General features: G+C 40.5%; 1 protein-coding gene across 3 annotated transcripts in view; it reads right to left on the bottom strand.

Annotated features, from left to right (window-relative positions):
* The window catches only part of AFF4 (ALF transcription elongation factor 4), a 98,188-nt gene that overhangs the window by 18,330 nt on the left and 66,847 nt on the right, over positions 1 to 13,011 (bottom strand). For all 3 annotated transcript variants that reach the window (XM_064275142.1, XM_064275136.1, XM_064275143.1), the window contains 5 exons: positions 12,912 to 12,957; positions 4,156 to 4,210; positions 3,645 to 3,682; positions 2,876 to 3,038; positions 1,297 to 2,214 (listed from right to left, as the gene is read on the bottom strand). In XM_064275142.1, the coding sequence (XP_064131212.1) occupies positions 1,297 to 2,214; positions 2,876 to 3,038; positions 3,645 to 3,682; positions 4,156 to 4,210; positions 12,912 to 12,957 (1,220 nt within the window). The remainder of the gene's footprint in view (positions 1 to 1,296; positions 2,215 to 2,875; positions 3,039 to 3,644; positions 3,683 to 4,155; positions 4,211 to 12,911; positions 12,958 to 13,011) is intronic.

Below are 13,011 nucleotides of genomic sequence, written 5' to 3'. Positions count from 1 at the left end.
TATCTTATAGAGAACATGTAATTTTTTTTTTTACACAGAAAAGGACCTTTTTTTTTTTTTTAGTGCCATAGGAAATGTCCTAGTTTTCTAAAGAGCAGAGCCTATTATATGCAAGCTATATATGTAATCCTATGAGTAAATTTCATAACCAACCGTAGTAATCTGAGGCCATGGGTCGTAGGGGCCAGTAGCCCTAAACTAAGAACTTACTAGTTGAGTGAGGCATCCCTGCACTACAATAATGGAAACTTATCAGCTATAATATGGAAAGGAATAAACTTCGGTTTTATAGAAATTATTACCCTAGTTTGACTGAATAAACACCACCTGTGCATAGTACTATAATTAAGAAAAGGAGAGAGAAGAAAACCTCTGGCTTGCTTCCTTTAAGAAAATGTTCTAATCTCCTCCTCCTACATGTGATTCTTAGGCCAACTGGGGTCTGTGTTTTGAGTTCCTTTGGTGAGGCCACTCTGATACCCACCTGTTCACTTGTCTCAAACTTAATTTTTTCACCCTTTTACAGTCATACTCACAAATATGTACCAATATGTATTCTTCAATACAGTTTATTAAAATTCGCTTTCCTCTAAAAATTCCTCACCATAACTTAAAAATATCAAGCTGTTTTTTTCCCAAAGAGCCTCTGTCTACATATATAGCTGTTTAGGTCTTTCCATTATATGACCACTGTCCTCCTATCATATAAATCTATACAAGTTTTCATATTACCTAGGTCTAAAAAAAAGCTGACATTAAATATGTTCCAAGTTTTGTCTCTAAATCCAAATACCCTTGGCAGTATTTAAAGATGAGATGTAGCTATGTGCAGTGAATTGGTAAAATTCTTAGGAACGTGACAAAATGAATGGGTTCAATTTTTAGCTGCAATGCAGATTAGGCAGTAATCTTAAAAGTGTGAACTGGTTCTGGTGTACGACACAGAGAGTGGTAGGGACTGTAATAACCTGGAAGTATATATCCCAACTAAGGAATTTAAAATCAAAACTTTAGGACGGTCACAAAGGTTACCTCTACACTGGCCAGTACAGACTCTGAACAGGAGTGCTGGCTCATTTCTTACTTGATTAGAAACGATCTGCTTAACTAAAGCAGCCAGAGGCACAGTGCCCCACAAGGGGCTGCTCCTTTGTGGCCTCAGCTGGGCCTTGGACTCCCTCTTTTTGCCCCTTATAGCTCATGGCCTATCTAGGAATTTTGCCGCTTACTGATATTTTCATAGTGTTTCAGATTCTGAGGTTTAAAAACAAACAACAACAAAAACCCTTTACAAACCTTATGTTTCCTCTTGCCTTTGTTGGAAACCTTTTCTGAGGCTTGTTTCTGAGCCTCTCTCGTGTGCTTTTCTGGCACATTTTTCTTTTCCCCCTTGGGCGGCTCTGTTTCTTTGTAAGGCTTTCCTGGTATTCTAGTCAAGAGATTCAGGTCAATCTTCACAATAAGCGGATACCTGTCATCAGGCTCACTGAGGGGTGAAAGAAGTTCCTTCTCTTCCATAGGAGAGAACATTCGTTGCCGGAAAAAGCTGTCTTCTTCCTCTACTGAGGAAGGCTTAACAGGAGTCCTACTGCTCTCAGGATACTTAGGAGTTTGTGAGGAGGGAGGAAGGCTCTCACTTTCATCCGAATCTGAGGATGAGGTATCTGTTTCAATGATTTCCCTTGATTTCTGACAAGATTTACTCGTTGACTTGTATTTCTTTTTCTCTGCTGTAGGTCGAGGGGAAGATTTGGACTCCTTCTTTATATTGGGTTTCCTAGAGCCTTTGGTGGCTGCCTTGTGTCTGCTGGAGGGCATGCTGGTGGCCATGTCGACTGGGGTTTCACTTTCTATCTTCAGGCCTCCACGGGGCTCTTCGGCAGCTGCTTTCTCAGCCTTTTTGGGTTGTTTTTTGCCTACAGTTCTCCTCTGTGTTGTACTGTCACTCTGTGCAGGAGACTTCTGTCTCCCTCGTCCACCTTCTGATCCCTTTTGGATGGGTTTGGAGTCTCGCCCAGGAGTAGCGGAACTCGTTTCTTTAGGTCCACCTGGATCAGTGTAGCTATTCCCAGTGCCCTGTTCTCGGCCTTCCTTTTTATAGCCTTGAGATGATGGGATGTTACTGTCCACAGATGAAGCTGGTGATACTTTGTGTGGGTTCACTTTATTCAACCAATTATCCAGTTGCCATTTGTTTGTTGGTGGTGGTTCAGGCTGAAAACAGAAAAAATTAAGCTTTTATTGATATTAAATTTTCTCCCTCTTCTACAATCTCAAGGAAGAAGAAAAAAATATCATGCCTGATGCCACAGAAGCATTAGCTACCAGGAAGGGTTAAATACCATTAGCTCTCATCACTTGAATCAGAAGATAAGCTTATCATATATGACCTTTAAATAGCAAATATTCCTGTCAGGAATCCAACTTCAAAGGTGTCATTAAAAATGACTAATATTTTAAATTCGAGAAAGTAAACAAATGATGTAGATAACAAAATTTTTCAACTACATCTTATCAAGCTATAGTAAAATTATACTAAATAAGAGCTCTTTTTATCCACAATAACATTCACACACACACACAAACCATGAATTATCGTGCTGACACATAAAAAGTAAAACCCAAACTTAAGAAATTCAATATTTTCAGTGACTTGCTATATGACCTCAAGCAGTTCCTAATCTAGACCAAAACGTTTGCTCAAATAACAGGGAAACTGAAGTATCTGGGTCTCCTCCGAGACACACAGTTCAATTTCTTTATGTCAGACTATGTAACCTTCTTTCCTTCACCTTTTATATTTGAGTCAGCTCTTAACTGGATGTAACCAGGGCCTTGAGAGGGACTGTGGAAGGGGCCCTCTGCTCTCTCTCACCTCAGGAGATGCACTCTGGGATGGCTCATTTGCCTCACTGTCACTGGAACTACTTTCACTCTCGGAGTCAGATCCAGAGCTGCTTTCAGATCCACTGTGGCTGCTAGAATCATCCCTGGAGTTATCTGCTCCTTCACTATTATGGTGTGAAGGTTCAGAGTTACTAAAAAAGAGATAAAATATAAAAATGACCAAAAGTATTATTTACACTGAAAACAAGAAGACATCCAGATTAACCAACTTTATTTAAAATGTTTATAATTTGTTTAGCTGTTACAATTTTATGAATCTAGAACTTCATCATAAATAAGTACTTGCTTAAAAAAAGATTCTGATCCTCAGCTATAATGTTGTTGTGTGCTATTCAGTTGATTCTGACTCATAGCAACCTTAAAGGACAGAGTAGAGCTGCCACATAGGGCTTCCTAGGCTGTAATCTTTACAGGAGCAAACTAGCAGGTCTTTTTTCTCTTGCAGCCGCTGGTGGGTTCAAACCACAACCTATCAGTGAGCAGCTGAGTGCTTAACTATTGTGCCACCAGGGATCGTTCCAGCTATCATACTTAACTTTTAAAACTGTATTATGGTAATTTACCCAGCATAAATTCACCCATTTTAAGTGTATAACTAAATGATTTTTAGGCAGTTTACAGAGTTATGGAACCATCAGCACAATCAATATTTATTATTTTACAAGGTCACTTACTATATTACTACAATATTATCAAACTGGCCCTAACCCTCTAAAACAACATTAAAGGAAGCCTACCTTCCTGGTGTACTCCGTGGCATCGTCTTATCACAATCCTAAAATTAAAGTGTGAGAAGAAAATCTGAGGATGAATAAACAGCACTATACCTGCTTAATGTGAACAATATCTGAAATCATAATAGAAAAACTAGCTTCTCTAATGTGTGCATCAATATTTACTTGACATTAATACTATGACATATGGTTTTTGCCTAAAGAATAACTGAATTGCTGGGATAAGATCAAAAGCTTTGTTAAGGGTCCCTCTTGTCAACAATGGCATGTTTCATGAGTACGTTCTGACCCATGACAAGTATTAAGGAAAAGCCAATTTTCTTAAATAAGAAAAAACTAAAGTTTACAAAACAAAGGCAGAAGACTACAACATTACGGTGTCAGAAAGCTTCTATGAAGTAACAAGTTATTTTAAATAACTAGATCATAAATGTATTTAGTTATAAATTCTTACAAAATACAATGAAAACAAATGCTGTATGAGACTGGCAAAATCATATGGTAGCACACATACCTGTTCCCCATCACTGTCTTCACTGCTGCTTAGTTTTAAGTCATCTTTTAACATACTAGAGTGAAAAGGAAGAAAGGAATTACTATTTTTGGAACTGTTTATAATGGCAAACCAGAGCATTAATTATACACCAATAATTCTAGGAGCAATCACTGGGGTAGCCAAAGATTTAGTTGTAAAAAAATGACAACAAAACAAAATAGTAAATCTTACTCTATCCGGTTTGGTTCATACCCAGAGGAGAAATTTAAAAAGGAGAAATTTATCCATTTCACAAGCTGTAACCTTTCCATAAAATATTCACCTTTCTTTTCAAATTAAACAAAATCCACCTTCTATCAACTCTTTTAATCACTTGTTATCTTTAATTCTCTTTATTATCAAAACAAAGTATCATAGTCATACTCAACAGCCCACTAGAAAGAAGTAACTCCTAAAAAGAAGGAAGACAAAAAGAAAGCATTAAGTAATTCTTTATCCTCAAGGTTGCATGAAGAGAGATTTGTGCAACTGTTAGCAACCGTGTGGCTGTAAAAATCAGAACACAACTCCTTAAGTCAAAGTTCTGGTCCATAAATGCCTTTCTACGAAAGACAAGTGCCCTCTGTAAAAATAATACTTTGGGGTAAAAAGACTTGGCTGTATAACAGAAATTATCTATGAATAAAAAAAAAACTGCAGGTTCCAAATCTTGTCACAAATTCAAATCAATTTAAAAATACAGAAACACAAATATAAACACTACATATAAGCCAACAGTTTCTGGAATTTGTTTTTGAAAGTTAAATAATTAAATTTTCCTCAGGGCCAAAAAAACCAAATCACTAAAATTAAAACCTCAGTCATGAGCCACAAAGCATTCCTTGACTTTTCATAGGAAAGGAAAATTACAAAAGCATAAGGAAACTAGAAAAATGTTTTAATTTTGCATTACCAGTAGTTCTATTACCTTTCTTCTTAAGATTTCATGCCAGTCTCCAATCAGTGGGAAGGAAATCTTCTTCTATTCCAATAACTACTTATACTCTTTCCTCAAAGTTAAACCCAAGTTTATAAATTTGACCCTAAGTTCAGAGTATTACACAAAAGACCACTTTGAAATAGAGTAACCTGACGATTACAGAATTATGAAAAGTATTTTAACATTGGCCCAATTAAGTGGGTCAGAGAAAAAGAGCGTTCATAGTGCATCTCTATGACTGATTTCCTGTAGGGAAATGTACTTCTGAATTCTCTCAGCCCTTATAATTTAATAATGGCAGCTCAATGAACCAGTTTACACACGTCAATATGTCAAAGCTATCAGCAGACCGCTTAAGAACCTGCATGCTTTTGTTCCTTCCAAACCAAAGTGATACGTACATATAAAGTAGGCACACATCAGTTCTTTGCATACGTGATAGCTAAGATTGTATCTCAGCTTGGCTGGGCCATGATTCTCCGCGGTTTGGCAGATAAATAATGATGTAATTCTGCAGTTATATAATGATGTAATAATCCTCCATTTTGTTATATAATGCAATCACCTCCCATGATGTGATCTAATGTAATGAGCCATTAAGTTGTAAAGGGGGTTTCCTCAGGGATATGGCTCACATCCAATACATATGGACATTGTGGCCTGTAGTCAATATATATGGATGTTCTGGCAAAGCTCACTAGCTTTTGTTCACTCTGGATTCTGCACACGGCTTGTCATCATCTGACCTCTGGTTCTTGGGACTTGAGCCAGTGGTCTGTTGAACTTCCTGCCTATTTTGTATTTATCAACCTCTGCAGCCTGCGAGCTTGCCATCTGACCTGCCGATCTTGGATTTGTCATCCCCTGCAGCTACGAGAGTCAGGAGATGTTTCCAGCTGGACGCCTGACCCACGGACTTGGGACTTGCCAGCCTCTACAAATGTGTAAGCCATTTCCTTAAGATAAATCCCTACGTTTCACTGGTTTTGCTTCTCTAGAGAATCCAGCCTAAGACACTTGGTACTGAGAGTGGTTCTGGAGAAACAAAACTTTAAGGATGAGTTCTCTAAATTGGCTCTCAAGTCTGGATAGTCTTAAAGATGTTGATGACTCTGCTTCCAGTAGGAAAGAGGGCACTGCTAACCCATGACGTGAGGTGGTAACAGAAATTTGCAAAACATCACCACCAATAGATTAAGTATTGGTAAGAGGGGAGGCTCTGGGTAATTGTTTGATACTTTTCTATAATTTCTTCAGAATGAGAAGTATAAGGAATCTCATTGGTTGGTCCTACTTTGACTAGACAAAGTGGTAAAAGAAACAGATGAGCTCAGGGCTTCAGAGTCACAGCTCAACCTCAAAGCTGCTACTTGTGCTCTGAAAGAAAGCCTTATTCTTGTAGTAACAGAGCTGATAATTCTGAAAACCAAACCCAGAGTCTTATTGTAACAGTGGCTGGATTACAATGCAAATTGAATTCCCAACTTCCAGTGGTATCTGAAGTTAAAGTGAGGGCATTAATTGTGAAGAAATGGGATCCTGAAACCTCAGATGGGGACATATGGGCAAATAATCAGGAAGCTGTGGGTACTGAGACTCTAAATTCCACTGAATCACTTCTACGAACAGAACCAGCCCTCTCACTCCCATCTGAAGAGATTACTCCATGTTCGTCTTCTAAGCCACCCTCCCTAGTAAAAGCATTATTCCATGCACTCCCATCTGATGAGCTTAACCTAGCTGTGTCTGAAGAGCCTTTGCCAGACCTGTGGCAGTGTCTGAATCATTGCCTGGGGTATCCCCAGGCAGACACTTTACAGGACAATGCTTAATGTTCTAAAAACACATACCTACCACCCATTTTGGCTTCTAGACCTATAACTAGACTTAAGTCCCAGCAAGCCTCAAAAGGTGAAGTACAAAATGTGACCCAGGAGGAGGTACAGTACACTCCAAAAGAACTGTTTGATTTTTCTAATATGTATAAGCAGAAATCTGGGGAACATGTGTGGGAATGGCTATTAAGGGTGTGGGATAATGGTGTAAGGGATATAACGTTGGATCAGTCCAAGTTTATGGATATAGGCCCACTGAACACAGATTCTTCATTCAAAGTTTCAGCTTGAGAAGTTAAGAAAGGATGTAATAGTTATTTGGATAGTTCGCTGACGCGTGGATTACACAGTGGCCTACACTAAATCGAGCTAAAGTACCAGACCTGCCTTGATATACTGCAGAAGAAGGTATCCAACGGCTTAGGGAAATTGGCATGTTAGAGCAGATTTATCAGGTTAGACCCACAGACCCACACATAGAGTGTCCAGAAGGCATACCTTTCACCACAACAGTGAGGAACAAATTTGTGAAGGGAGTCTCAGAATCCTTGAAAACTACCGTGACTGCTATTTTATTCAAGTCACATTTGACAGTGGGAACTGCCTTAACTAAGACACCTAACTACAATGGGGCTGACTGGACCCTGTGGTGGTAGGGGCCAAGTGGCAGCACTCAATTGACACAGATGAGTGTGGTTACCATAAGGGACAGCAAAGTCAAAGCAGTAATCAGAACAGTCTGACTAGTATGAACTGACGGTGTTGGCTACTTAGTCATGGTGTCTCTAGGAGTGAAAGAGATGAGAAATCTACTAAATATTTACTTCATCTGTACAAGCGGAAGAATTCTAGTCAAGTGAACAACAATCTAACTCAAATCGCCAGAATAGAGAGACACGGTCCCTCAATCAATTCCTAAACTTGAGCCAGTTTAGAGACCCACAACTTCTTAAACGAAGGGAAGGCCAGGTCCCCTTGAGGAAGGACCCCACTACACTGCAAAAATTTATACTGTTAATCTCTCCCACCTTTCCCCAAAGGGATCTACAGCCTTTTATGAGAGTGGCTGCTCACTGGGGAAAAGGAAATAAGACTTTTCACAAATTAACTAGATAATGGCTCTGAACTGACACTAATTCCAGAAGAACCAAAATGTCTCTGTGGCCCACCAGTCAGAGTGGAGACATATGGAAGTCAGGTTATTCTTAGCTCATGTCCATCTCACAGTAGGCCAGTGGGTCCCCGAACCCATCTGGCAGTGACTTCCCCAGTTCCAAATGTATAAATGGAACAGATACACTCAGCAACTGGCAGAGTCCCCACATTGGATCTGACAAGTGGAGTAAGGGCTATTATGGTAGGAAAAGCAGAGTGGAAGCCGTAAGAACTGCCCCTACCAAAAAATAGTAAACCAAAAGCAATACACCATTCCTGGAGGGACTGCAGAGATTACAGCCACCATCAAGAAACTGAAGGATGCAGGGGTGGTGGTTCCCACCACATCCTCATTCAAATCGCCTATGTGGTCTGTGCAAAAAACAGATGGATCATCGAAAGTGACAGTGGATTATCAAAAACTTAACCAGATGGTGACTCCAATTGCAGCTGTTGTTCCAGATGTAGTTTCACTGCTTGAGCAAATTAATACATCTCCTAGTGTGTGGTATACATCTACTGATCTGGCCTGTGCCTTTTTTTCCATACTTGTTTTGAAGGACCATCAGAAGTACTTTGCCTTCAGTTGGCAAGGCCAGCAATACACCTTCACTGTCCTACCTCATAGATACATCAACTCATCAGCCTTACATCATAATTTAGTCCACAGTGACCTTGATACTCTTTCCCTTCCACAACCGTCACACTGGTCCATTATATTGATGGCATTATGGCGATTGGACTTAGTAAGGAAGAAGTGTCAATTACTCTGGACTTATTGGTAAAACATTTTTGTGCTAGAGGGTGGGGAATTCATTTGCCAAAAATTCAGGCATCTTCCACCTCAATGAAATTTCTAGGGGCCAGTGGTATGTGGCATGTTGAGATATGCTTTCTAAAGTGAAAGGTAAGTTATTGCATCTGGCCCTCCCACAACTAAAAAGGAGACACAATACGTGGTGGAGCTCTTTGGGTTTTTGAGGCAACATATCCTTCATCTGGGTGTACTACTTGGCCTACTTATCAAGTGACTTGAAAAGCTGCTAGTTTTGAGTGGGGCCCAGAACAAGAGAAGGCTTTGCAACAGGTTCAGGCTGCTGTGCCACTTGGGCCATATGATTTGGCTCATCCAATGGTGCCTGAAGTGTAAGTCACAGATAAAGATGCTGTTTGGAGTCTTTGGCAAGCCCTTAAAGGTGAATCATAGTGCAGACCATTAGGATTTTGGAGCAAAGCCCTGCCAGCCCCTGCAGGTAACTACTCTCCATTTGAGAAACAGCTTTTGGCTTGTTACTGGACCTTAGCAGAGACAGAGCACTTAACCACGGGCCACCAAGTCACCATGTGGCCTGCACTAGGTACTGTCTGACCCACAGAGCCATAAAGTCAGATGTGCGCAGTAGCACTCCATCATTAAATGGAAGTGGTACATACAAGACTGGGCCTGAGCAGGACCTGAAGGCACAAGTAAGTTGCATGAGGAAGTAGCCCAAATGCCCATTGTCTCCACTCACGTTATATTATCTTCCTTTTCCCATTTTGCACCTATGCCCTCATTGGGAGTTGCTTACAATCAGTTGACTGAAGAAATCTTATGCCTGGTTTACAGACACTTCTGTGAGATATGAAGGCACCACTCAGAAGTGGACAGTAGCAGCACTACAGCCCCTTTCTGGGATCTCCCTGAAGGACACTGGTGAAGGGAAATCCTCCCAACGGGCAGAGAACTTCAAGGAGGTATGGGGAAGAGGTATGTGGAAGAGGTATGTGGATAGACCTCTCTGAATGGGCAAAAGAAGTGAAGATATTTGTGCCTCATGTGAAAGTTCATCAAAGCGAGACCTTGGAAGAGGAGGATTTTTAACAATCAAGTAGATAGGATGGCACATTCTTTGGAAACCAGTCATCCTCTTTCCCCAGCCACTCCTGTCACTGCCCAATGGGCTCATGAACAAAGTGGTCATGGTGACAGGGATGGAGGTTATGCATGGGCTCAGCAACATGGACTTCCATTCATCAAGGCTGACTTGGCTATAACCACTACTTCGTGCCCAATCTACCAGCAGCAGAGACAAACACTGAGTCCCTGATGTGGCACCATTCCTTGAGGTGATCAGCCAGTAACCTGGTGGCAGGTTGATTACACTGGATGCTTCCATCATGGAAAATGGCAGTGTTTCATCCTTACTGGGATAGACACTCTAGATATGGATTTGCCTTCCCTGCATGTAGAGAATACAGGGATGGTAGCCAAAACTACCACCCACAGACTTACAGAATGCCTCATCTACCGTCGTGTTATCCCACATAGAATTGCCTCAGATTAAAGGAGTCACTTCACAGTCAATGAAGTGCAGCATGCTCAAGGAATTCACTGGTTTTACCGCATTCTCCATCATCCTGAAGTAGCTGGCTTGATAGAACAATGGAATGGCCTTTTAAATACAGTTACAATGCCAGCTATGTGGCAACGCCTTGCAGGGTTGGGGCAACGTTCTCCAGGAGGCTGTATATGCTCTAAACCAGTGTTCAATATAAGGTGATGTTTCTCCCGCAACCAGGATTCATATGTCCAGGAATCAAGGGGTAGAAATGGGAGGGGCACACTACTCACTATTACCCTTAGTGACCCATTTGAAAAATGTTTGCTTCCTATCCACACGACTCTATGCTCCGCAGATCTAGAGGTCTTAGTTCCAAAGGGAAGAAGGCTACCACCAGGAGACGCAGCAAAGATTCATTCCATTGAACTGGAACGTAAGAATGCCACCCGGCCACTTTGGTCTCCTCATGCCTCTGGATCAACAGGTAAAGAAGTGGGTTACTGTATTGGCTGGCGTGATTGATTTTGACTATCACAGGGAAATCAGACTGATATTACATAATGGAGGTAAAGAAGAATATTTTTGGAATACAGATCCCTTAGGATGTCTCTTAGCACTACAATGCTCTGTGATTAAAGTCAATGGAAAACTACAGCAACCCAATTCCAATATGACTATTAATGGCCCAGACCCTTTAGGAATGAATGTTTGGGTCACCCCACCAGGCAAAGAACCATGACCAGCTAAAGTGCTTGCTGAGGGCAACAGCAATACCAGACGGCTGGTGAAAGAAGGTAGTTTTAAATACCAGTTATGACCATGTGACCAGTCACAGAAATGAGGACTGTAACTGTTACCAGTATTTCTTTCTTGTATGTGTGCGTCAAATATTTTTGTTTCCTTCACTTATAAAATATAAGATGTAAATGGGGCTAGTAAGTTTTCGGTTGCACACGTTAGTTGTATCATGTTAGGCACAAGTATGACTTTGTAATTTCTTTATTTAGAGGTTGTGTACGGTGTACGGAGATGTGTGCAGGTGCCAATTTGACAAGGGGTGGACTGTGATGGTTAAGGTTGTTTGTCAACTTGCATGGGCCATGATTCTTGATGGTTTGGCAGTTACATAATGATGTCATTTTGCATCATGTAATGATGTAGTTATCCTCCATTTTGTGGTATATTGTAATCATCTCCATGATGTGATGTGATGTTCTAAGGAAGTTTTCTTGGGGGTGTGGCCTGCATCAAATATATATGGATGTTCTAGCAAAGTTCACTGGCTTTTGCTCGCTTTGGATCCTGCCCTAGGCTTGTTATCATCTGACCTCTGGTTCTTGGGACTTGAATCTGTGGCTTTATGTATTGCCTGCTGATCTTGGGATACATCAGCCTCCACAGCCTGCGAGCCAGCAGCCTGCCATCTGACCTACCAATCTTGGATTCATCAGCCTCCACAGCCCTCAAGTCAGCAGCCTGCCATCTAACCTACAGAGCTTGGGTTCATCAGTCCCTGCAGCTACGTGAGTCAGGAGAAATCTCCAGCCTGACACCTGACCCACAGACTTGGGATTTGCCAGCCTCTATAGCTGCGTGAGTTATTTTCTTAAGATAAACCTGTCTTGCTCTCTCTCTGTTTACATGCATATATATGTTTCACTGGTTTTGCTTCTCTACAGAACAAAGCCTAAGACAACATATAAGTAAATATAAGAAATGAAATGAATAAGCATGTAATTTTAATTCTTCGGAAGTGCGGGGGTGGGGATTTCTTATATTCATATATTTTCATTCATTCTCAATTCTCCCTGTGTTTAGCTGAAGTGGCCACTAGGCTGAGGTTATCAGTATAGTCTGTGGCTATGACACTGAACTGGCACTGTTGCCACTGTTAACGTGTGGTCTCAGGAATTCATTTTTTAAGCTAGAATTTATTATCTAATACCGTATTACATTATGATTATATGTTTTCCTGGTTCTACGTACAAAATAAAAATAGAAAAACCTAAAGGCAGTACAAACTGTGTTACTTAACAGTCTACATTTAGAGGTTAAATGGAGGCTAACTAAGAGGAATCCTGTCTTATTCAATGTCTTCTTCATTAAATACAAACTATGAAAACACAAACAGACAACTCTGAGAGATGAGAAAGAAGAGTGATCTTAAGGTAGACAAACTATGGCCCATGAGCCAAATCTGGTCCACCATCTGTTTCATGAAGGAAGTTTTATTGGAACAGCCACATCGGTTGTCTCTGGCTACTTTTATGTTACAATGACAGAATTGAGTAGTTAGGACAGAAACATCTGGCTCACAAAGCCTAAAATATTTACTATCTGGTCCTTTACATAAAAGTTTGCCTATCCCTGCCTTAAAGGATTAGGTACTTATTTCTATGCGTTATTCAAAATATCCAGATGCTACAGATAGACTTAGAGCAAAAAAACACCAACATTAAACTTACTAAGCAATCAACTTACGATTTAGACTGGTGCCCGTTTGATGTTTTAGAAGGATTGTATCTTTCTAGAACAAAAAGAATGTAGAAATAAGTAAATAAAGACTATTTAGATTGTAAAA

The sequence above is a fragment of the Loxodonta africana genome, chromosome 2, assembly GCF_030014295.1.
Source record: "Loxodonta africana isolate mLoxAfr1 chromosome 2, mLoxAfr1.hap2, whole genome shotgun sequence".
In the NCBI taxonomy this organism is placed as follows: Eukaryota; Metazoa; Chordata; class Mammalia; order Proboscidea; family Elephantidae; genus Loxodonta; species Loxodonta africana.
The sequence above is the reverse complement of the archived record's forward strand: the minus strand, read 5'-3'. Positions and strand labels throughout refer to the sequence as shown.